The 24,837-nt window shown below is 45.5% G+C and overlaps 2 protein-coding genes across 3 annotated transcripts in view; one reads left to right on the forward strand and one right to left on the reverse strand.

Annotated features, from left to right (window-relative positions):
- Positions 1-348: 348 nt before the first annotated feature.
- AGMAT (agmatinase) lies at positions 349-9,699 on the forward strand. The gene is made up of 7 exons (XM_043923528.1): positions 349-785; positions 2,595-2,797; positions 5,551-5,599; positions 6,671-6,866; positions 7,307-7,486; positions 8,649-8,733; positions 9,405-9,699. Exons 1-7 carry the CDS (start codon positions 487-489, stop codon positions 9,476-9,478), a joined length of 1,086 nt encoding a protein of 361 aa, XP_043779463.1. The 5' UTR covers positions 349-486; the 3' UTR covers positions 9,479-9,699.
- A 551-nt stretch (positions 9,700-10,250) lies between these two features.
- DNAJC16 (DnaJ heat shock protein family (Hsp40) member C16) overlaps positions 10,251-24,837 on the reverse strand; it is a 38,923-nt gene continuing 24,336 nt past the window's right edge. For both annotated transcript variants that reach the window (XM_043923527.1, XM_043923525.1), the window contains exons 8-15: positions 20,298-20,428; positions 18,163-18,346; positions 16,584-16,766; positions 16,372-16,448; positions 15,277-15,357; positions 15,087-15,185; positions 14,135-14,305; positions 10,251-13,616 (exon numbers count right to left, since the gene is read on the reverse strand). In XM_043923527.1, the coding sequence (XP_043779462.1) occupies positions 13,217-13,616; positions 14,135-14,305; positions 15,087-15,185; positions 15,277-15,357; positions 16,372-16,448; positions 16,584-16,766; positions 18,163-18,346; positions 20,298-20,428 (1,326 nt within the window). In that variant the 3' untranslated portion in view covers positions 10,251-13,216. The remainder of the gene's footprint in view (positions 13,617-14,134; positions 14,306-15,086; positions 15,186-15,276; positions 15,358-16,371; positions 16,449-16,583; positions 16,767-18,162; positions 18,347-20,297; positions 20,429-24,837) is intronic.

Here is a 24,837-nt window from a genome sequence, read left to right on the forward strand (position 1 = left end):
GACATGATTGGGCACGCACTGGCCTCTAAGTCCTTTTTAGAAAAGGTTATTTAAGAAAGACTTTCTAAAAAAAAAAAAAAAAAAAAGAAAGACTTTCTGCTTCCTGAGACTCCCATTCAGACATTTCTTGGTACTTAAAAAAAAAAAAACGCTCCAAGTTCTCTCGCTTAGAGAAAGGTCTTTCCCCTTCATATCTTTCAGGTTTTAAAAGTATTACTCTGGGAGAGGAAACTGCCAAGGGCCGGATTCTGGGGGGCGCATACCCACCGGGGGCAGTGCAGTGGACGTCAGCCGGGAACCGCGGGACTAATTCTATTTACCGAAAGAGCTAGAGGCCAAAGTTCAGAAAAGGGTGAAGGGAAGCGAGCGGCCGGGTCCCTGGAGCCCCTCCCCTGCCCATGATCCCCGGGCGCCCCTGCACTTTGAGCCCGAGGCGGCTGGGGCTCTGGCTGCTGCGGGGACCAGCGGGGTGGGCAGGCGGGCGGGATGCTGCGGCTGCTGGCGTCCACCTGCGCCAGGGGCCTGGCGGGTGGCTGGGGCTCGCGGAGGCTGGTTCCCGGGGGCCGAGCGCGTCCGGTCGCGGGACTCTGCGACCTCAGCCGCCGCTTGAGCCGCCAGGCCTCCGACGCCCCCCGGAACCAACCCCCCAGTTCCGAGTTCGTGGCCCGGTCGGTGGGCATCTGCTCCATGATGCGGCTTCCGGTGCAGGCCTCTCCAGAGGGGCTGGACGCCGCCTTCGTCGGGGTGCCGCTGGACATTGGGACTTCCAACCGGCCTGGGGCGAGGTAAGGTCAGCAGGATTCGCGGACACGTGTCGGGCAGCCTGGCGGCCACCGTGCATACAAAACTCATGGAGAGGCGCTTTTGCTCACCCAGAGTGGAGTTGGAAGTCAGAGTCTAGCCCCAAAGTGCCCTTTGGGGGCAGGGAAGCAGGTTGGTTTACCTCAAGTAATCCCAAGGGCTCAGCACGTGTGTCACCCATTGGTAAAGAAAGAGGGGGTTTAAGATCACCAGCCCAGGATGGATGCATGAGACAAGTGCTCGGGCCTGGTGCACTGGGAAGACCCAGAGGAATCAGGTGGAGAGGGAGGTGGGAGGGGGGATCGGGATGGGGAATACATGTAAATCCATGGCTGATTCATGTCAATGTATGACAAAAACCACTACAATATTGTAAAGTAATTAGCCTCCAACTAATAAAAATAAATGGGAAAAAAAAAAAAGAAAGAGGGGTTTAGGGACTGAGACTTCTCCATTCCCCGGCCTAGCTGGGATGGTGGTTGTGGGTACTTCCGGTTTACAAAAGCAGGGGACATTAAATTTGAGAACAGAAGCTGGCTGCCTTTTCCCAAAACCTCTAGATATCACCTGACTCAAAAGTTTGCTCAAAATAAGGCAGGTTTTTTTGGCCGCGCCAAGGTGGCATGCCGGATCTTATTTCCCCACCCAGGGATGGAACGGGCTCCACTGCAGTGGAAGCGCAGAGCCTTAACCAGTGGCCCGCCAGTGAAGCCCGCCAAATAAGGCAGTTTTCTTAAGACCAAGTTGTTTTTGTTTAGAAGCTGAAGTCCTGTCGAACTCTTTTGCTACCCCATAGACTGTAGCCCGTCAGGCTCCGCTGTCCGTGGGATTCTCCAGCCAAGAATACTGAAGTGGATTGCCATTCCCTTCTCAAGGGGATCTTCCCAATCCAGCGATCCAACCGGAGTCTCCTGCTTTGGCAGGTGGCTTCTTTACCATTTGAAGCCAATCTTACCAAAAGCCCTAAGATTAAGTTAGAAGAAGTAAAATCGATTTTCCTAATTGTTGAACATGAGCTATTTCTGACTCAGCTCAGCAATATTCCAGCTGACTACTGATCTATTAATGCCACCTTTTATTAAATGCCTACTGAGTGCAAGGTGCTTTACATAGATGACCTGATTTACTTACACAAGCAGAGTAAGGTAAATGTCATTATTACTTTACAGATTAGGAAACTGAAGCTCAGAGAGATTAAGAAATTATCTAATGCCATTTAGTAAATTGGTGATGGGTGGGCCTTTAAAGGCCTAAATCTGTGCCTTTAATCTCTTCATTATATAGGTCAGATCAGTGGTTCCCAGGGGCTTCCCTGGTGGCTCAGATGGTAAACAGTCTTCCTGTGCGGGAGACCCTGGTTTGACCCCTGGGTCAGGAAGATGCCCTGGAGAAGGAAATGGCAACCCACTCCAGTATTCTTGCCGGGAAGATCCCATGGACAGAGGAGCCTGGCGAGCTACAGTCCATGGGGTCACAAAGAGTCAGACACAACTGAGATTTGAACTTTTGAGTGGTTCTCTGTGGGAGCATCTGGGTGTGTCTCTCCCTCCAGAGGCCACGTTTGGCAGAGTCTGGATGTGTTTTTGGTTGTGGCAACATGTGGGAAGGGGGTGCTACTGGCATCGAGTGGGCAAGGACCAGGGTTGCTGCTTAACATTCTACAATGTATAGGATGAACCCCAACCCTGCAGCAAAGATTCATTCAGACCCAGCATAGAGCCTGGGAAGCTCTGGCCCAGGGAGAGCCTCTAAACCTTTAGGGATGGCTCACAGAGTGATTCTTCCTCTTCCAGATTCGGACCCCGAAGGATCCGAGAAGAATCGGTGCTGCTTAGGACCGCCAATCCTAGCACAGGAGCTGTTCCCTTCCAGTTCCTCAGGGTTGCAGACCTAGGCGATGTGAATGTCAATCTTTACAACCTTCAGGACAGCTGCCACCTGATTCGAGCGGCTTATCAGAAAATCGTAGCAGCCGGCTGTGTTCCTCTGACCTTGGGTAATGGCAGCTGCAAGGAGAGTGTAGTTCTCTGAGCTTAGGGTTTATTTATCGTTAACTGGAGTACAGTTACTTCTCCAGAGCAAACCACTGTGAATATGGAGACAGAAGGAAAGAGAACATTTTTAGTTCATTTATTTTGGCCCCTGGGGAGAGGATATTTACATTTTTTGGACTAGTATGATGAGAGGGATGGGCCGGGGGAAGCAAGTGAAGCATTTACCTTAGTGCAAAATTTAAGAGGTTCCTAAAAAGCCAACAATATGCATAACTGATTTTCCCTTTTTGCCTCATGCTCCAGTATGGCTCAGAATAGCACAATTACTGATCCTATCTTTTTAAAAATTTTATCATGGATTCTTTTTCTTGCACTAATTTTGAATTTTAAAAATATTACATTAAAATAGTATATTTCTTGATGACTGAGTAGTTCTCTCTCTCTCTTTTTTTAATGGCCTTGCAGTTTGCAGGATCTTAGTTCCCCAACCTGGGATTGAATCTGGTCCCCTGCAAGTGTGGAGTCCTAACCACTGAACCACCAGGGAATTCCCCAATTACTGTTTTGTTTTGTTTTTTGGTGTTCCTTCAATTTTGCATCCTTCAAAAAAAAAAATTTTTTTTTTTTTTTGCATCCTTCAATTTATTCCTTCAATTTTGGCAAGTGCCTCTACCCACCTCACCTTGTCCCAACCCTTGATCTTGTGCCTGAGGAAAGCTGCTAGCAGGGGCTTAGTTGTGACTTTTTAACTATTTCAAGGATGTTGTTTTAATGACTTAATTTGCGAGAACTGCAAGGGGGCCTTTTTTTCTCTCCTCAGCATCTATGTTAATCTATAGGGCAACTTTCTTCTGACCCTCCCCCTCCATCCTGCTCCACTCTCACTGTAGCGTTTCTCTTTCGGTTCACTAATAGTCAAAATTGTACCTTTTTCTAAATATCCAGTTGGAATTAAAAAATAATTTTATTTCTTTATTGGCTATGCTGAGTCTTCGTTGCTATATGGGCTCTTCTGTAATAGCAGCGAGCAGGGGCTACTCTTACTTGTGGTGCACAGGCTTCTGTTGTCTCGGAGCAGGGGCTCTAGGGAGCAGGGGCTCTAGGGAGCAGGGGCTCTAGGGAGCAGGGGCTCTAGGGAGCACGGGCTTCAGTAGTTGCAGCACGTGGGCTCAGTAGTTGTGAGTCCTGGGCTCTGGAGCATAGACTCAATAGTTGTGATGCAAGGGCTTAGTTGCTCCGTGGCATATGGGATCTTCCCAGACCAGGGATTGAACCCGTGTCTCCTGCATCGGCAGGCAGATTCTTTACTACTGAGCCACCAGGGAAGCCCTATTTATTTTACTGGGTGCACCATTTGGCATGTGGATCTTAGTTCCCCAACCAGGGATCAAACCTGTGTCCCCTGCAGTAGCAGCTCAGAGTTTTAACCACTGGACCACCAGGGAAGTCCCTCCAAATTTATTTTTGTCAAATTAGAGGGCCTAGCCTGCAAAGCACAGTGGTAAGGAGTGGAGTTTCTGGCCGTCATGGTTTGAAATCTCAGCTCTACCTTTCACTCACTGTTCATGCTTCCCTTATCTGTAAAATGGGAATAGTACCACCACCACCTACCTTCTTATATTGTGTCAGAGGCATATAACTAAGGTGCACATAAAGCATGCAGATTTGTGACTGGCATGTTTTAAGCTTCAATTATAATAGCTTTTGTTATTATTAATAATTATCAATGGTAATACTTTTCTAGGCCTGTGCTGTCTAGTGTGGTAGCCCCTAGCCATAGGTGGCTATTTGAATTGCAATAAAATAAAACATTCAGTTCCTCAGTTGCATGAGCCACATCTCCATAGCCAATGGCTAGGGCCCTCCATGTTGGTCAGTGCAGATATGGAGCATGTGTGTCACTGCAGAAAGCTTACCTGGGCAGAGCTGGTCTGACCATTTTCCCCATAAGCCTTAATTTTGTTGTTGTTCAGTCACTCAGTTGTATCCAAATCTTGCAACCCCATGGACTGCTGCTTGCTCAAATTCATGTCCATTGAGTCAGTGATGCCATCCAACCATCTTGTCCTCTGTCATCCCCTTTTCCTTTTGCCTTCTGTCTTTCCAGCATCAGGGTCTTTTCCAATGAGTCGGCTCCTCGCATCAAATGGCTGAAGTATTGAAGCTTCAGCTTCAGCATCAGTCAGGGTTGATTTCCTTTAGGATTGACTGGTTTAATCTCCTTGGTGTCCAAGGGACTCTCAAGAGTCTTCTCCAGCACCACAGTTTAAAAGCATTTATTTTTTGGCACTCAGCCTTCTTTATGGTCCAACTCTCATAACCACACATGACTACTGGAGAAACCAGAGCTTTGACTATATTAAAGCTTAAATTATAAGCCTTAATTTTCTCTTATTTTAAAAAAATTTTTTTTTTTTTTTTTTTACTCTTTGTCCACACCATGTAGTATGTGGGATCTTAGTTCCCAACCAGGGACTGAATCCAAGACCCCTGGCATTTGAAGCACGGAGTCTTAACCACTGGACCCCAGGGAAGTCCCTTAATTCTCTCTTTTAAATGACAATGTAATGTCAGGCATTTAGTGGCCATTTTTCATCACTGAACAAGATCTTATTTCAGCTATGGTTAAAGTTCTTCCAGTCTAATTGAAAAGATGGCAGAATTGGGCAAACTGAAGATGGTTCTAGGTGATACATGGTCCTCAAATCTTATTCCAAATCCACATTACAAGTTTTCTTTTTTTTTCTCTTTGAAGGTGGAGATCATACAATAACCTATCCTATATTGCAAGCAATAGCAGAAAAGTAAGTCCCCAAAGGCGGAGCCCAAGCAAGGTTTCAAAATTTAGGAGCTGGAGAATGAGTTGTTTGCTGATAGAGGGCGTCAGGTGACTTCTGCTGGCTCAGGTTACTGGGAGTGATAGGAAATTCCCCACTGAGTTGCTTCTCTGGATCAAAATTAACGTCGCGCTCCAGGTGTGTCTGTCAGTCACCAGCTGGGAGCCAAGACAATTTATTATTAATGCCTTGGCCACTCTCCCTTGCCTTTGCATAATCTGCTGTTATGCAGGCTCAGCATTTGCCTCTGTTTTTGGAAGATGAGCCTTTACTGAAATACACAACCCCAGTTAACTTGTTTTTGTTTTGCTTCAAAGGCCAAATACAAATACTGACAAGCACTGTGGTGTTTCTTGCTGAGGGGAGGCCCTGTTTTTTTCCTGAAAGGCCCCCTTTCCCAGAAGTTGAGGAGATGGATTTTTCCAGTAGTGAAAGTCTACCAGGCATTGACTAATTTTGGTTACTTTGAGAAACAGACAGATGGGCGGAGGTGATGCTGCTCCAGAATTCATATAGAGGAGAGATATGTGGGTAGCCTTCTGGCTGGGGGTGGGTGGACCCAAGTCTTTTCTTGAAGCTATGTTAGCCTGACATGGATTTGGATTGTCTGTTTATTTTGGGTGGCTGGCAGGGTTGATGGAAATTATAGAGAGCTGGGGGGAAGCTGCTTCTTGGTACTGAAGTTGAAGAAAGGGTGGTGTTGATTTGCTGAGCCTTCACATGAGCTCACCTGAGCCACCGCCCTATCTTCTCATCCCACCCAGCACTCTCTGTCTTTAAGTAAAGAAAATTGTGGGTGAGAGGTAGAGAGGGTCAGCTAAAGCACATGACTATTGTCTGCCTGATTCCTCTGAGTTTATTTTTCTTCTGAGATGCTCAGGGATTTGAAGTCAGAAGCCAGTTGCAAGGCTGGTAATTGATGCCAGATTTCCCCCCCTCTATGACTGTGAGTTGTCACTAGGATTTGGTGGCCTGGAGGGTGGCTGTGTTCGGGCCCCACTGGGAGGCCTGGCCTCTGAGCTGCCGTGTTGTCAACAGGCATGGTCCTGTGGGGCTGGTGCATGTGGACGCTCACATGGACACAGCTGACAAGGCCCTAGGGGAGAAGCTCTATCACGGGACCCCCTTCCGCCGGTGTGTGGACGAGGGACTCCTGGACTGCAAGCGTGTGGTGCAGATCGGCATCCGGGGCTCTTCCACGACCTTGGATACCTACAGATACAGCCGAAGCCAGGTGACAGACCAAAAGCCCCTCCTGCTGTCCCCAGCCCCTCACATTGCCTTCCTCTCCATCGGCCACTCAATGGTAGCTATGGATTCAATGAGGTTCTGCTGATCAAGTTCACAGAGTGGGGACGGAAGCTGCATTTGCATCATGTGGAGCAGAGAGGAGCAAGGGTGCTAGCTGATGAGGCAGATGATGCCTTATCGCTGGGGAGGGGAGAAAATCAGAAACAAACCAAGCCCTTAGATGTTGCTGGCTTGGAAAAGAGCCAAGGAGGTCCAGACCCAAATCAATGGGTCTGATATGGGGATGACAGTTCCCTCCTCATGGAGACTGAGGGTCAAATGTGAGGTGCATGTAAGCTGAGAATACAGTGGGCCCATAGACAATGCCTTGTAAATACTCCAGGCCCAAGTGTCAAACTTCTGCTCCAATTTCTACCTTTCCAGGGCTTCCGGGTGGTCCTGGCTGAAGACTGCTGGCTGAAGTCACTGGTTCCTCTGATGGGGGAAGTGAGGCAGCAGATGGGAGGCAGACCCATTTATATCAGCTTTGATATTGATGGCTTGGACCCTGCTTACGCCCCGGGCACAGGGACACCTGAAATTGCTGGTCTTACTCCTAGTCAGGTAAGGAACTCCACCAGTGACACGTCTTTGGGGTGAGGACACTGAGTCTCCCACTTTCCTGGGACTTGAATTGAGTCTTCAGGAATGAGATGGGATTTTAAAATCAGAGCACTTGGGCCTTTATTGTTCTCAGGGCTGATCACAAGTTTGGATTTTCCCTTACTGATGAGCAACTGATGTTGGCAAGGGCCCTCCTTTCTTTTCTGGGATATAATAACAGTCTGTTATTTGGTCTTTCTGCCTCTGGTCCACCTGTCCATGGGGACAGTATTGTAGTACCCCCTGTTAAGCACCACATTTTATTTTTTGGGGGGTTCAATTTAAAATATATGCACAGTGGGATGAACCACCTCCCAAAGTAGTTCAAGAATTTTGGAAACCCTCAAATAAAGCTCTCATAGGTGTGCTCAGCATACACACAGGGAGGCAGAATTGGGGTGTGATTATAACTGGAAGGAAAGCTCCAGGGTGTGGACCTTTGTTCTGTTCACTCTTCTTGGAACTGAGGATAGTGTCTGACATATAAGTAGGAGGTACTCACAGATACTGGAGTAAATGAATGAAGACTGCTTGAACCTAACTGATTATCTTCTATCCTCTCAGAAAGGAGGATGGTCATACCTGCCTCTCTCGAAGCCTTTCCTGGTTCCCGCCAGTTTTCTAGAACACACTCCATTCCTCTGCTTTGCATCCTTTCAGCTTTTCACCTGCAAAATGGAGGCAAAGTGGTGCTCTTCGAACCACCCCTCTCACTTATCCTGTCTTCTAACTACAGTACTTCTTCCATCATGGCGCCTCCACACGTGTCTTTCCTTCTGCCTGGGCCGCCCTCCCCCTGCTCCTCTGTTCAGTCAGTTCTCTGAGCTAAGTGTTTCCACCTTAGAGGGGCCTTTCCCCACCTCTGAGGTTGTCTTCCATGAAACTGTCCCTGGTACCAAAAATGGTGACTGCTGCCTGGATGCATGGCACTGAAGTGATTGGTTAGCTGGTTTCTGATGATCCCTCGGGGCCTGTTGGTGAGTGAATGTTTACTGAGGGAGAACAACAGTTTCAAGTTGAAGGGGGGGGCTCTGGGTTGGGAGAAATCCACGGAGGCCTCTACTGGTGGCTTTCTGTTGTCAGTGGTTACCATTGTGGACAACTCAAACTTGATCTTGGACAGGCTCTGGAGATCATCCGGGGTTGTCAAGGCCTGAATGTGGTGGGTTGTGACCTCGTGGAAGTTTCACCACCCTACGATCCTTCTGGTGAGTAAGGGAGCTAAGTGTGATCTGTAGGCAGCTGCTAGTTTAAACCGTCTTCCTCTGATTAATAAGTAGATGGATGGGTCCTTTTAGACAACTAGGGAACCTGCTGAGTATGTCCTACAGTGAAGAAAATAAACCTATTAACGCACACTGTACAGATGTGAGCTAATGAACCCTAACAGAACCCCTGGGAGGCAGCTAAGGATTATTAGCTGGCCCCACCCATCAGCAGAAGAGAAACCAGCCTGCAGTTCAGTGATGGGGTGGCACAGTGCCATTCGTCTTTGATATTTCATTGAAGAGTGAATTCTTAAGGCACAAATGATATTTATAAATATTAATAAACTGGGAGAGTCAGCTGGTTTAGGAGAGAGATTCAAAGCAGATGCCCTCCCAATACTTTTAATGTAGCAGTTTACAGACTTGGGCCTATTAGTTTCAGAGGATAGATAATAAATACAATACACAGCATGATGACAGGTTTTCCTTTGGGGAAATCTGGTCTGAGTAAACAGAGCCTTCTGAATTTTAAAATACTATTTCTGAATGGTGCTGGATGGAGAGAATGCCAGGGAAAGCATGTCCACGGGGTGGTCAGGTAGCACAGGCAGGACGCTGACCTAAGGCAGTGGACTGCGCGCGGCTCATGCTTGGGTTTCACCTCTTTGTAGGAAACACAGCCCTGGTGGCAGCTAACCTGCTGTTTGAGATGCTGTGTGTTCTCCCCAAAGTGACAGTCGTCTGAACCTTGTCCTGTGATTCTTCAAGATGTAACAACAGCTTGCACAGATGATAATTCTCTGGAAGCACTTGTGTGCAAGCAAAATTTGAGAACTGAAGAGCTGATGCCAATAAAACATTCTGCTAAAAATGTCATTGGTAGCTGTAACCAACATGGCATTCAGTAAAACTCAAATCCAAAGAGCCAATATTCCTCAGGAGTTTGAATTAACTTAAAAAAAAAGATGCACTTGTGCTGTTTTTTCCTTTGAAGAATGGTGATGGAGGATGAAGGGGAGAGGGATGGAAAATGCAGTTTATCTATAATTCGGAGGAATGAAATGAAAAAATCCTATGAAATCATACTGTAGAAACATTCCAGATTTCTATAGTATCTTCCTTTAAAATATAGCCCCTACTCTGAGGAGCCTAGGACTGCATCTTGGTTTTAGGGCTTCTGTGAACATTAAACAAAGTGTGAAAGGAAAAGAATGTGCAGATCCTAATAAAGAGACTTCCTACTCAAAACCCCAGGAAGATGCAGGAATGTCTTCTAAACCACGTAACATGAACTGGCCTCCAAAGGGCTGTTTATACACTTCCTGAACTTACTCCCTCTAAGCCTGTGTTACATTATCTTCTCTTCAAGCTGACCCACCCTCTAAGACAGCAGTACCTGAAATCTGCAGTGAAGGCGTGATGATCTTAAGCATATATTGAGTAACATGCAGATTCAATTCTGTTGATCATGTGTCCATGGTCAAATCATCTCCTTGTGACACAAGAGCTACCCGTAATCATCACACATTAAAATAGTTTATTTCTGTTTCCAGTCTGTAAGATTCTTAAAACAAAATAACATCAGCTTCAGTGCCTGTTTCACAATACAAAACAAAAACAACATAAAAAAGACACCATTTGCCGAATAAGTTATTTGTTCCTAAGAGTATCAAAAGTGCAAAATATTCACCTTCTTTTCAGGTCTGTCTTGAAAGTATAATCATCTTCCTTGACACACAGAACAGAGAGATTCAGCAGCTGCCAGGCTGTGTTTCTTTTCCGAGGACGAGGTCAGGTATTTGGGTGTGAGCAGCGTTTCATTTGTCAAGTTGTTCTGCATCAGTTTTTCAGTAATTTCACTTAGGAAAAAATGTCTGAGCGTTTGCTCCTAATCCTTTGCCCCAAATAACACAAACCACTTAAAACACAGTCAGATCCCATTTCTTTTTATATCAGGAAAAATGTATGTACTGAATGAGGAGGAAATCAACCCATTATTTCAAAACCACAGCCAAATTTTCATGGTTAGTCAGTGATGGCAACAAGACTGTGGTGCCTTGTGGGAGTTAGGGCAGACTTGCTCACTGACACGTTGCTTGGTTGGAGCTGATGAACTCTATGTTAGACAGACTGTGCCACTGACACCTGGGCCTAATGAGAAAATGTTTTTTAAATGGGAGCATGTGTCTACAAAGGCTTGTTTTAGGCCAGTGACTGTCCCATCTGTTAACCATGAGGCATAAACTGTATCAACCAGAAAAACCTACCTCTAATAACATCAGTGTTGTCAGTTCCAAGATACCCGAAGACCAAGAAGTTAACTTAAAGCCAAAATTGGGTCTGTTTGATTTACATATGTGAAAAAGAGAAACAGTAGCATTGGCTGAGCAAGATGGTGGGTCATACATTTGACATGGAAGTAAACAAATTCATGGAAACAACATTCAGGAGGAAAGGCTTAGGTGGTCAAGAGTCAAGGTCAGTTTAAAATAAAAGCTTCTCAGTGTCCTCTTGGGGGACATTCTCTACCAGTCCCCAAACAGATCTCTAGATGATTTTTTTGGACTGAAATATTTCCTAGGAATGTTTTCATCATTATCGCTTTCCTTTCTTTGTGCAAATGGAAGGTGCAGTGGTCTGAATGTGCTTTTTAATAAAATTTTTGAAAATGAACAGATCTGGGTTGGTTTTCAGAAATTAAGGTCAGGAATCCCATTAGTATCAGAAACTAAAAAATGAAAAACTTACCATTGAACCAAACCACTCCTCATATAAGCAACTTGGCCAGAGGAGATGCAGAAAATAATTTTGCATCACAGAGCCAAAACTGAATTCCTTGATCAGTCCCACCTGGGCCAGGTGCCATGTGATAGAGCAATCAAAATAAACACCCATTTTGAGAGGATCACTTGGAAAAAATAAAGCCTGGCAGTGATTTCATTATTTTTTTAAATAAAGCTATAGATTCCATGAAAACTACAAGAATTTCTGGACTCAATTTATTACTTGCCACTGTCATTCAATCCAAATGGCTTAGTTTAAAGCAATGATGATTAAAGAAAATAGCAGTTATTAACCTATTTTGTCCCATCACTGATTTTGAGCCTTCAATTTACAGAAGGACAATTTGCTTTGACATTTGAACTCTTTGAGGTTGTCCAAACTCCAGGCAGTTTGCTCTAAAAAAAAAAAGGAAAGCTTTCTAACTGGCTGGTAGAATCCTGCCTGGTGTCCATGGTTCACCGGAGCCCAGCAAACTGGGGTGCTGACGACAGGTCTCATCCTGTTACTGGTGAAGCAGTTGTTGAGAGTGAAAACAATTAAGACGAGACGTTGAAATATAGGCCAGAAGCTCAAAGTGAGCAAAACGGGAGTATAGAACGTGTCTTGGCTCACTTGTCATGAAAGAGGACTTGGAGATACAGCACTATTGGGGTAATAGGGTTCAAAATAACAACTGCTGAGAAATTTTAAGTTCCTTGATACAAAGATGTGTCTAGTATTTTACTAAGGAGACACCACCGGAGGGAGGAGGTTCCTTGAGCCTGACTCACAGCGGGAGTAATATGTCTTCAGTTGAACATCTGCTGGCTTATGGCAGCTTATCCCTACATTCTGAGAACATGATTACAAGTTATGGCTCCTAATACCCATACCCCAGAACTGACAGAGGCAGCAAGGCATCTGAAAACATACAGGTAAATGGCTCAAGGTCATTACAGTACTTCCTGCCATGCGGATCCCTCCGAGGACACTTTAGTGCTTGGGAGGCAGCCAATGGGGTGCTCAGAGAGGTGCTGCCTCAGGCCCTGCCCAGGCTGCCCCTCTCTTGTCTTGGGAAGAAAACTGAACTGAAAGGCAAAGCCCCAATTCATCCCTAACCTTTAAAACTGTGGCTGACCAGCCATTGTAGGGGGATGCCCCCCAAATATAGTTTTAGCTATTCACTACCAGAGAAATCATTAATGTAACATTGCTTGGAATTAGGCCTCTTTCGAGATGCAGACGCAGGGCCCAGAACCTGAGGTGGGTTGTGCCAAAGGAAGAGCAAGCGCTGGGGCAGAAGCACAGCCCAGGCCAGATGGGGGAGGCAGGTGACCGCCCGCACACCCAGCTTGAGAGGCGCCCCCAACACCTCCACTGCAGGGCCCAGCACAGAGGTACAGAGATGGGACAGGGGAGGGTGGGGCGAGCACGTGGCAGAGACGACAAAGGAAGAGGGAAGGAACAGTCTGTTTTAAATAGTGTGGCATTCCAATGAGGAAAAAAAGACCCAAAGGAAAATATTCTGATCCGGGGAAGTCAATGTGTGGTATTTTTCACTCCTAGGTTAGGACAGGACAAAGGAAAGATTCTTCTAGCCATTGTTCTGGAAGAATAATCTAAAATCTATACTCTGTCCATTGTGATGTCCTGAAAAATACCTGTTCACAGGGGCCTGTTAAAAAGTCTGAAGAGTTCGAGTCTCTTTTTTGAAACCCTGTCAGTCTAGGTCAGGCCATGACGGGATATAAAACCTCTGTAAGGAGCCTTCCAGCAGCCGTTCCATCCATAAGGACAGCTTGCTCAATTTTCCTTTGATGGGCCTGGGTCCAAGGCCAGAGGAAGACTTCCCTCGACACTCACCCAAATGGAGTGAGGAGTCAAAGTCACTGCACGGCCCCATGGCTTCCTCCTCTTCCACTGCTTTTTGGGGCTTGAAGAGGCAGAAGTATTTCTTGTGGCCATTCAGAGCCAGCACATAACCCGTGTAGTCACGCTCCATGAAATGCTTGTCGTACTGGTTTGGGATTGGGGCCGCGTCTTGAGCAAATTCTAGTAAGTATTCGAGCCATTCTCTGTGTTTATCTAGACTCAGGAAGGAAAAGTGTAGGCAGCTGCTCCTGGAGGAAGGACAGAAGGAGGATTTAGGTTACTTCTGGGCACATTTAATCACGGGGAACTTAAGAATCTCAGTCAGATTTCAAATAGGAAAAGGCTTTGTGTTGGGTAGGGTCTGAAGAAATGAAGGAGTTCTGCGGAGCCTGGAGGGTTTCTACAAGGTGGCAACAGCCCCTCACCCATTTCCAGCTGGGTGTCAGTCCCTGCTGGGTCTCACTCTCAGTGTCAGGCCTCAGGAAAACACTCAGAGCCAGAGAAGCTTCCTGAAAGGGCTCAGGGGAGACTGAGTTCAAGCTCTTCTGTCCAGAACTGACAGTCAAGGGGAAGAAAGGTCCCTGCATGATGGCCTGGATGGATCTTGGGGCTGGACAGGTAACAACCAACACCATGCTGCCTGGATAAAGCCTCTCTAGCCACCCCCTCCACCCTCCCACCCCCGGTTCATCCAAGTATGCCCGCTCGCCCCTCCTCCTTCTACGCATTCCGTCCTGCCCCCTCTCCGGTGCACAGAGGAACTCACCCAGTGAATGAGTAGACCTCCAGAGCGAATTTCTGCAGCAGGCTGGTCTTGGTGGAATTGGACAGGATGAGAACCACATTCATGTGGCCTGGCCTCAGGCGTACCAAGTTACTGGTGTATGTTATATCTGTGAGTTCTGTTACCTCCACAAAGCCTTTTTTAGGAATCTTGCTGTGGAGAAATATTGAGGAATTAAGATCTTAGAGGACAGGGAAATGCCGTTACTTTTAAAAGGAACAAGTGGAAGAAATTGCTATGTTCTAGCCAGACTAGGTACATCATTAACTATCCTTGAGCCTATATGTACAGGGGAAGGGCGGGACTGACCTGGCTATCCCAGCCTACAAATTACCCTGCAGGTGTTACCATGCAGTTGGTGAAGAAGTGGCTTTAGTACAGGATGAAGGCTGTCAACACAGCTATTTCTCTCTGCTCCTGGCTCATCTAGCATCTGCCTGACATGCTTCTTTGCTTCCCGCCTTCATTATTAAACCTGAGATTGAGAAATTGAGGGTCCCTAGGAGATGATAACTAGACGTGTGTCTAAACACCTCCACGGTCTTAGTCAACGCTCATCAGCACTGTGTGTGCTCAGTCGTGTCCAACTCTGTGACCCTAAGGACTAAAGCCCGCCAGGCTCCTCTGTCCAAGAGATTTCCCAGGCAACAATACTGGAGTGGGTTGCCACTTCCTCCTCCAGAGGATCTTTCTGACCCAGGGATTAAGTCCAAGTCTCCTGCGCCTGTGTTTCCTGCACTGGCAGGTGGATTCTTTACCAATGAGCCACCTAGGAAGCCGTCATTAGCGGTGATTCTTCCCTAAATCCACATCTCACACAAGGAACAGAGCCAGAGTTCTTAGCTGTGCTAGACACTCAGATCCTGCTTTATCAGCCTCTGCAGCCTGTAGGGCTGCTGCTGAGGAGGAGGGGCTGGCATCTGGTGAGAACAACCTGCTGGGCTCCTTGGTGAAGCTTGGCTCCGCCTTCCCTGTCTTCTCACGGGCTTCCTCTTTATCTGGAGGGCTGGACTCTCGCTCCTCATTTGAGTCACTGAAGAAAAAGAGATTTTACAGAAAAACAGCCGAGGAAGTGTAGGCCTCACCCTACAGACGCAGCACTGAGGAGCATGGGGGGGTCTTACCTGAAAGCTTGAACGATGACAGTGCCAAAGAGGATGAAGAGGGCAGAGAAAACCAGGGACAGAAGGGGCATCATTTCCCGCCTGAAATGAAGTTCACAAGCTCTGGTCAGTGCTACGCAGGCCGCTGTGACGTGTCAGTTAATAGTTTCAGGTTTCTTCTCTCTGGCTCAAAAAACCGCTACATGACCCCAAACCAAAAAGCTTTCACATCAAGAAACACTTTCTAATTTCATACAAATAGAGGATTTTTTTGCGGTAGTGGTCAAAGTAGAGATTTTTTTTCCCTCAGTGTTCTAATTCACAGATCACCTATTTACAAAGTTTGACGTTGTGCCTCAGGCTGTGCTGAATGGATTCTGCAGAAGGAAATGACAAGAGGGGTAACAAAGGATTTAAGCTGTGAACATGGAGGAACATTCTGACATCAAGGGTAATGCGAGTTGACTAGAAAGTCTGTGGAATTACTTCTTTTCTTTTGATCTTTTTTTTTTTTTTTGGTCAGACTAATTCAGATGTGGCCCAGAGGGGTAGAGTAGGGAGAAGAAAGTTGACTTCTCTAAGATCTCCTCTAGGTGTTCTGAAATTTTATTCACCCGCAGACACCCATCAAAGGCCTGCTGTTTTTTGGGAGCTGGGCTGGTGGCCAGGAAGCACAGACGTGAGTGGGACGTGGTCTGTCCTCAGGAGCTCGTGGTCTCATTGGGGAGGGGGTGGTGGGAGTGCCCTTGCCCTCTCTGACTAATTCACTGGTTCGTTCGTGTTTCGATTCATTGGACTACATGTGCGTCAGCCCTGTGCTGGGCACCAAGGTGCTCTGGTGAGGAGCTCAGTCCCAGGCTCTGCTATCTGGAAGGGCAGCTGGGGTGATCCTTTCTTTCCCAGCCTATGGGAAAGGGTCAAACCAGCAAATATTACAGAAGGGAAGTTACCGAAAGACAGAGAAAGGGGAATAGTCGTTGAAAATATGGAAACACTCTTCCACCTGCCCAGACGGAGTCAACACTGAAATCAAAGAAGAGTGAATCTTTTTCCAAATGAAAAACAGCAGTTCTGGTAAGTAACAGCAAGAGAAATTCAGTCTGGCAATATTCCTACCAGTTGTTGTGAAATACACTATCCCAGCAGTCTGAGATGTAGTCAGAAGCAGAGTAGAGCCACCGAAGAAGAAAAATCTGTGGAGGGAGAAAAAGGGTCAGGACTGGACCCCAAGCCCCAGAGCGAGAAGCCCCCCATCCCCGACAGGGCACTGCAGCTCTGGGAGCTCGGGAGCCCTGCCCGGCGCCCACTCGCCTGGGCCGCGTGCTTACAGGGGCGAGTTCATCGGTCAAGTCGGGGAGCACAGCTTCCGATGACAGAAGAGCTGGGTCTTTCCGCAGTTGGTCTAGATAACCCAAAAGGATGAACTTATCACTCTCACTCCCAGTCCAGGGATCCTCCAGGGTTTTATACACCACCCGCCCTGCCGTGTTGCGCCTTTCTAAGATAGACACCTGGGAGAAAAAGAGGCGAAAAACCATTAGAATTCTCAAGAGAATGGGAAATTATTGTTGTTGTTTTTTTTCCAGAGACAATGGAAAAAAAGGGTCTAGTGAAGCTCAAGTACAGATATGAATGAGTATACTATATCTGCAAGAGATTTCCATTTTTCTGACAAAAGAAATTAGTTTTATGGTGACTTTTCAAAGCTTTGTTAAAAGTTAAAGCTCTTTCTTCTCAATAGGTTTTGTTCTGTAACTTCTCCTTTTTTTTTTTAAACATTTATTTATTTGGCTCTGCTGGGTCTTAGTTGCGGCACGTGAACCCTTAGTTGTGGCTTGTGGGATCCAGTTCCCTGACCAGGGATCAAACTTTGGCTCACTGCACTGGGAGCACAGAGTCTTAGTCACTGGACCACCAGTGCAGTCCCTGACTTAATGTTATAATAAAGCAAGCCTTTGGTTTTTTTCAGAGATTTTCCCATGAAAATCAGTTCAGTTGGTAAAGAATCTGCCTGCAATGCAGGAGACCCCGGTTCAGTTCCTGGGTCGGGAAGATCTGCTGGAGAAGGGATAGGCTACCCAATCTAGTATTCTTGGGCGTCCCTTGTGGCTCAGTTGATAAAGAATCTGCCTGCAATGCGGGAGGCCTGGGTTCAATCCCTGGGTTGGGAAGATCCCCTGGAGAAGGGAAAGGCTACCCACTCCAGTATTCTGGCCTAGAGAATCCCATGGACTGTATAGTCCCACGGACTCTCACAAAGAGTCGGACATGACTGAGCGACTTTCACTTCCCATGATTACCAAGATGATGAAAATGACAAAGAATTTCATGTTTCTGTGGAGAGTGATGACAAAGGAGGAAAGGAAGGGTAAGGTCAATTAGGATGAAATAAAAGAGGCAGAAGTACAGGAGGGAGACACTGAAAAACATATTAATGGTTGCCTAAGGGAGATTCTACAAACTAGATACTATAAAACTTGACCTGCACAGGGGAAATACAGGTGAAAAGGACTGGGGATGCTCTTTAATCTTTACCCAGAGGAAAGATGCCTTTTGTGAAGGTCCAAGGTTGAAAAGTCAGGAGGTGAAATCAGCAGGGTAAAAGACTAGTTTAAGAGTGCTTTCAGGGACTTCCCTGGTAGTCCTGTGGCTAAGACTCTGTGCTTCCAAAGCAGTGGGCACAGGTTTGATCCCTGGTTGGGGAACTAAGATCCCACATGCCACAGGACAGGGCAAAAAACAGGTCAAATGGTTTCCAAGCACTCAGAAAGAAATAAAACAAAACATGCTTCAGAGATTTCTGGATTTCCCAGAATCTATATTCAAAACCCTTGAGGAAGGAGAACATGGAATTAAGTGCCACATGCTTGTGAAGAGCTTGGGACCAGGAGAGAACCCACGACTCACCGCTGATTTTCCTTGAAACGTGTCACTGTCTGGCAGTAAGGTGCTGGCAAATTCCTGCTGCCGATTGCTGTAGACATGCACAAACCTCACGGTGTCCTGTGTGTTTGCCAGGGCAAAGGATAGGAATGCCTCAAAGGGTTTGCTCAACTTGGTAGCCTCAGCGGTCAGTAAAACCACACAGTACCTGCATATCAACAAAAGAAAAGACTATGTAACTAATCCCCGAGGCCCTGAATGGCAAGGGAAGGTGAAGGAGAGAAGTCATTCACAGAGAGAACCAGCATGTTTTAGAAACCAAAGCTGCATGAGGGTCGCCAATGAGATAAGATGTTCAAGGCATTAAGGACCTGCTTCTTTCTAAACTGCTGATGCTCTCCCCACATGAAACTTCACATTTGGAAATGCCCTTGAAGGCAACAGTCACTGAACCAATGATGCAGAAGGGCCTTGCAGAAGGCACCTGTTCTAGTTCTACTTCAGGCAGGGCTGGTTAACCCTGTCTCAGGCCAGGGCCACTGGGCCTCATTCTGAAGAGCTTCCTTTGCCGTGGTTCCAATGGCAAATTCATCTAATCATTCAAATCAGGCATTCTTTCTCCAAGTTACTACTGAGCACTCACTAGATGCCAGGTAAGACAAACGACGTTCTTGCCCTTATGTTCAGTCACTCAGTTGAGTCTGACTCTTTGTGATTCCATGGACTATAGCCCACTAGGCTCCTCTGTCCACGGGATTTCCCAGGCAAGATTACCAGAGTGGGTTGCCATTTCTTCCTCCAGGGGATTTTTCCAATCGAGGGATCAAACCGTGTCTCCTGCTTTAGCAGGCGAATTCTTCACTACTAAGCCACCTGGGAAGCCCCGTTCTTGCCCTTGTGGAACTTACATTCCACCCGTTCTTGCCCTTGTGGAACTTACATTCCAGTGGGGACGGCAGACAAAAAAACAGATAGATAGACAGGCAGGTAGATCATGACAAGTAGTGGTAAGTGTTACGGAAAAAAAAAAAGTGAAGGGGAAAGAGTGCAGGGTGGGTTGGGAGTCATGCTCCATCAGACAGCCTGGTCAGGGAAATGTCATCTGGGAAGGTGACGCTGGAGCAGAGATCTGAATGAGGTGCCACAAGAGGAAGTGAGGTCAGAGCGCTTGAGGTCGAGAGCATTGCAAGTGCAAAGACCCAGAGACGGATGGGTACTTGATCCAATTCAGTGTGAGGAGGATGATCACTGGCTGACGGGGAGAACTGACTGAGGCGGTGGGAGTGGAGTGGAGGCAGAGGGGGGTAGGAGGCTAACACGGTGGCCTCGGCGAGAGGTGACACTGGCCTGGCTAGGGTGCTGGTGGAAACAAAGGGGAGGAGTGTGTGGACTGGGATATTTTTTGAAGGCTGTATAAATAATAATTCTCAAAGTCCAGGATCATCTTCCTTATATTTAATTAAAGTGTTTCTTCTCTTAGTCTATATAGGAATCTGAAAAGTCTGGAAATATAGGGAATGTTTCCTATTTTAAACAGTATTTTAGTTGTATTTTCAAATAATGTGATCAAAATTATTTCCTTTCATATCCAGATGAAAGAGCCCTAAATTTCACAGATGAAACAGCCCTAAATTTAAAGGCACCGGCTCCTTAATCTGAAAGAGCTATATGAAGTGTTTTCCCTGTCTTTCCAGACTTTTCAGATGCTCTGTATGAATGAGGATGCCTCAGCCATGCCATGCCATGCCCAGCTAATTATTTTACCATTTCCTCAGCACCCTCGCTGCCCTACTGTTTGGTCATTTACCTGGCTCCTCTCCTAGACCTGCAGACGTTTGCCCTGTGTGGGACACTCTGGGAGAAACAGCAGCATTCTCCCACTTCACACTGCTTCACCAAGCTTCACAGGCTGTCCCTGACACCTGGCAGAACCTACTCACTCTTTAGGGCTCAGCTCTCAGGGGGATCTTCTCTGGCACAGCCAATCATGTGGTCCTAAGGTGCCCTGGACTGACATACCCCTCTACTATCATAGCTGTTCATCTATGTTCATCTATTTGCAACATGAAGCATAGATTCTGACTGTCCCAGGGTCTATGTTTAACTGCCTTTCAGTAACATACGACATGATGAGCAGGGGCAAGGCCTTCAGTCCTTACTTCCTCTGTCGGTGAGACCGTTTCACGGGGCAAAGTTCATGGAACAACTTCTGGCTGGTGAGCCTGGCTGCCAACAGATACTTGTTTTGGGTGATAAAGTCATCAATGACCTGTCTCTTCATACCTCGGGCCTGGAGAAAAACCAAGAGACAGTTGATTCTTACTCAGTTTTCTCACTGAGAATGGGCTTGACTTATAGTTTAATAAAAATATGGCTGAGCCTGGCTAAAGCAGTAAAACCAAGAAAGGCAGACCTGTTTGAACAAATAAACATGTGGTATTTTTCAACAACGTGGGGCTAAAAGCAATGATGCAACTATTTGAGGTCAAAGGAAAAATCAAGTGCTTGGGGAACTTTTGTAGACTGTTTTATGCTGGCAGATTGAGAAAGTCAATAATTTTGAAATTTTAGGCAAATTTACTTCCATTCGAGATTTATAGTAAACTGAACAATTAAAAATAAACTTCAAAGTAGCAATGTTATTGAGTATAAAAGATGGACTACAAAACTGTATGATGACCACTTTGTTATTACTAATTTTCACATATTTCAAAGAACTGAAATTATATGTAGCAGGTTCTCTGACCACAATTAATCAAGACATCAGTGCAAGATATGAACCAGAAAATCGCTTTATGCTTAGAAATTAAGAAACTCTGAGTAACTTCTTGATCTGAGAAGAGAGCATATCAGATGTAAGAAAATAGTTTGAATTTGGAGTGATCAGTGAAAATATTATTTATCAAAGCTTTGGGATGCAGATAAAGGAGTATTTGGAGAGTGTGTGTGCTCAGTTGCTTACTCTTGTCCAACTCTCTGCAGCTCCATGGACTGTAGTAGCCTGTCTGGCTCCTCTGTCCAGTGGGATTTTCCAGGCAGAAACAGTGGAATGTTCCACTGTTGCCATTTCCTATTCCAGGGGACAACAGGGAACTTCCCTGGTGGTCCAGTAGTTAAGAACCTGCCTCCCAATGCAGGGGATGTGGGTTCGATCCCTGGTCGGGCACTAAGATTGTACATGCTGTGGGGCAACTAAGCCCTTGGGGCCCATCGACTGAGCCCATGTGCTACATCCTACAGAGCCAATGTGCTCTGGAGTCTGGGCACCACAGTGAAAAATTCCACCTGCCGCAATGAAGACTAAACAATAAAACAAATAAATATTAAAAAATGAATATAACAGAAAAGAAATTAATGAACTAGATATCCCTATCACGAAGTTACAGCAAAAATACAAAAGTAGAAAGAAGGAAATAATAAAGATGAAAATAGGAATCAATAAAACAAAAATATAAGGACAAACTAACATTCGTTCTTCAGAGGAGCTAATAAAATTGACAAACCTCTGGTGAAACCAATCATGAAAATAAAGAGAGAAAGCACAGGTAACCATTACCAAGGATGATGAGGAGGAATCACTACCTATGTTGCAGAAACTAAAAAAAAGTGTACACACATATATGTGTGTACACACTTTTAAATTTGAAAATTTAGGTGAAACAGAAAAATCTTTAGGAAAAATAAAACAATGCTTGAAAAAAAGAGAAAACAGTTCTATAACCATTGAAGAAGATGAGTCAGTAGTCAAAAATATTTCCTTAAACACAAATTCAGACTGAGATGGCTTTGTAGGTGGTTTTGACCAGACTTTCAAGGAAGACAATCTAATCTTCTGTAAAGTCTTTCTGAGAAGGGAAGAAGGGAGGACATGCCCCATCTCATTTCATGATGCAAATATTCACATGTCCATCAACAGAAGCATGAATAAAACCTATTCTCATGTGGCCATACATGATACAGCAAATAAAAACAAATTACCTAGAGCCAAGAGTAACCACTGGTGCTACCAGTATTACACTAAGCTTCTCGTCATTGCAAGGACTCGGTTTATGTTAAGGATGCATTTTTATATTCATAAAGAGCAAACTGGGGACTTTCCAGGGGTCCAGTGGTTAGGAATCCACCTGCCAATGCGGGGACATGGGTTCAACTCCTGATTTGGGAAGATTCTACATGCCGTGGGTCCCCACACCATAAGTACTGAAGCCTGTGTGCTCTAGAACCTGTGCTCTGCAACGAGAGAAGCCACCATAGTGAAGACGCAGAGCAGCAGCCAAAAATGCTTAAATGAAAATAAATAAGATTATTCAAAATAAAAGAGCAAATTGGTAAGGCATCCATTGTTCTGGTAATTTTATTAATGTATTTGATCTATAATTTTCCCCAGGGAATAAGTAAATAACAATTCTCAAGGGTACATGGCTATTACTAAAAAGCAATTTAGGAAATCTTATAGATTAATCTTGGATTGAGATGACCTTCCTTCCTCTCTTCTACAACTGGCGTTTGCTTGCTTCCTGACTCTCTCTCTTGGTTCCTGCTTAGCTGCCGTCAAGCACCCCCTCTTTTTTATTTGCTGGTTGTTGTCCAGAGTTTCGTCCTTGGCTTCCTCCTCTCCTTACATAACACACGATGCCTGGGAGATCACCTTCTGCCTTTCCTCAGATCTAGATCCCCGCCTCCTTAGGAAATCTAAGGAGGCACACCTCCCCTTAGACTTCCTAAAGGCAGTTCTTTCTTTCTTTTTTAAAAATATTTATCTATTTATTTGGCTGCACTGGGTCTTAGTTGTGGCACATGGGATCTTCTATCTTTTTTTCGGCATGCGGGATCTTTACTTTTGGCATGTGGGAACTAGTTCCCACATCAGGGATCGAACCTAGGTGCCCTGCATTGGGAGTGCAAAGTCTTAGCCACTGGACTGCCAAGGACCTCACAGGTAGTTCTAATTCTTTTTATTTTTTTTAATTAAAATTTTTTTTTTCATTTATTTTTGGAGGCTAATTACTTTACAATATTGTAGTGGTTTCTGCCATACACTGACATGAATCAGCCATGGATTTACATGTGTTCCCCATCCTGATCCCCCCTCCCACCTCCCTCCCCATCCCATCCCTCTGGATGGAACCTTTTGGACTCTGTGGGAGAAGGCAAGGGTGGGATGATCTGAGAGAATAGCATTGAAACATGTATATTATCAAGTGCGAAACAGTAGTTCTAATTCTTATGTCCACAACTGAACTCATTGTCTTCTTTTTAAACCTGCTCTTCTTTCCTTACTATCCATTTTCCCTATCTGGTTCCTTACCTTAGTCTCATAGTCTCAGGTAACCTTCCTCCTTCACATGGCACCCAGAGTTCACCAGCATCTAAGGGAGACACCTACTACAGTGGATGAAAACTGCCTCTAGGTCTTTCTCCTCCCCTGACTCTGAGTCCGATAAAGACTCAGGACAAAGACTAACTCTGGATGTCAGAATTATTCTGTATTTAGTGCTCAGCAAGCAGGCAATGAATGTACTGAATGAATGAAATAAAGGACTTTTATAGAATATCTCTTTCTTTTCACTCTAGCCTCTTATAACAGAAAGTATCAAAGGGCTCTTGTTGATTTTTAAAAAGTAACATTAAAAAATATGTGTTCATTATAGGGATTTCTGGAAACCCAAATACTGAAATAATATTCACTTTACAAAATTGAGAGCAGAGTATTATAAAGAGCATATACAATTTTGCATGCTGCTTGCTCACTAACATTATGTTATGAAAATTATCCCCATCATTAATTATTCTCAAATTGCCATTTTATTTTTTATTTAACTTTTACTTAAAAAATTTTTATTTATTCATTTATTTTGGCTGCATCAGATCTTGGTTGCCTCCCACAGGATCTTTTGTTGGGGCGCATGGACTCTAGTTGTGTCTCAAGGGCTCCTGAGTACCTAGGTTTAGTTGCTCTGTGGCATGTGGAATCCTAAGTTCCCTGACCAGGGATCGAACCTGTGACCTTTGCATTGAGAGATGAATTCTTAACCACTGGACCACCAAAGAAGTCCAAGCAAACTATTGTTTTAAATGGCCACATAATAGTCCCTATTTGGGATGTGGGGCTTCCCATCTGGCTTAGTGGTAAAGAATCTGCTTGCCAATGCAGGAGCAGCAAGAGACTGGGGTTCAATACCTGGGTCAGGAACATACCCTGGAGAAGGAAATGGCAACCCACTATAGTATTTTTGCCTGGAAAATTCTATGGGCAGAGGAGGCTGGTGGGCTACAGTCCATGGGGTTGCAGAGTCAGACACAACTGAATGACTGAGCATGCACATCTGGGACGTATCAATAATTACCCTACCGTTGGATGTTTATATTTCCCCCTCATTTTTGGTATTATGAATGATATTTAACATCTCTGTATGTAATTCTTTGCCTGAGTTCCTATTCCTTTAGGATAGAGTCCTAAAAGGTAATCTCATCTCCCTCAGTTCTTTTCTCAAGTGTCACCTTAATGAGTGAGGTCCTTCTTGGCTGGTCCACCTTAAAAATGTGAGCCCTTTCCCCTAATACCCTGCACTCCTCTCCCCTGTTTTATTTTCTTCCTTAGCACACATCACTATATAACATACCATGACAGAGTGTGTCATAATGATTGTTGGCCGCACTAGAACCCAGGACAGGCAATTCTGCTGATTTTGTTCAGGG

This window comes from Cervus elaphus, chromosome 14 (assembly GCF_910594005.1).
Source record: "Cervus elaphus chromosome 14, mCerEla1.1, whole genome shotgun sequence".
Classification (NCBI taxonomy): domain Eukaryota; kingdom Metazoa; phylum Chordata; class Mammalia; order Artiodactyla; family Cervidae; genus Cervus; species Cervus elaphus.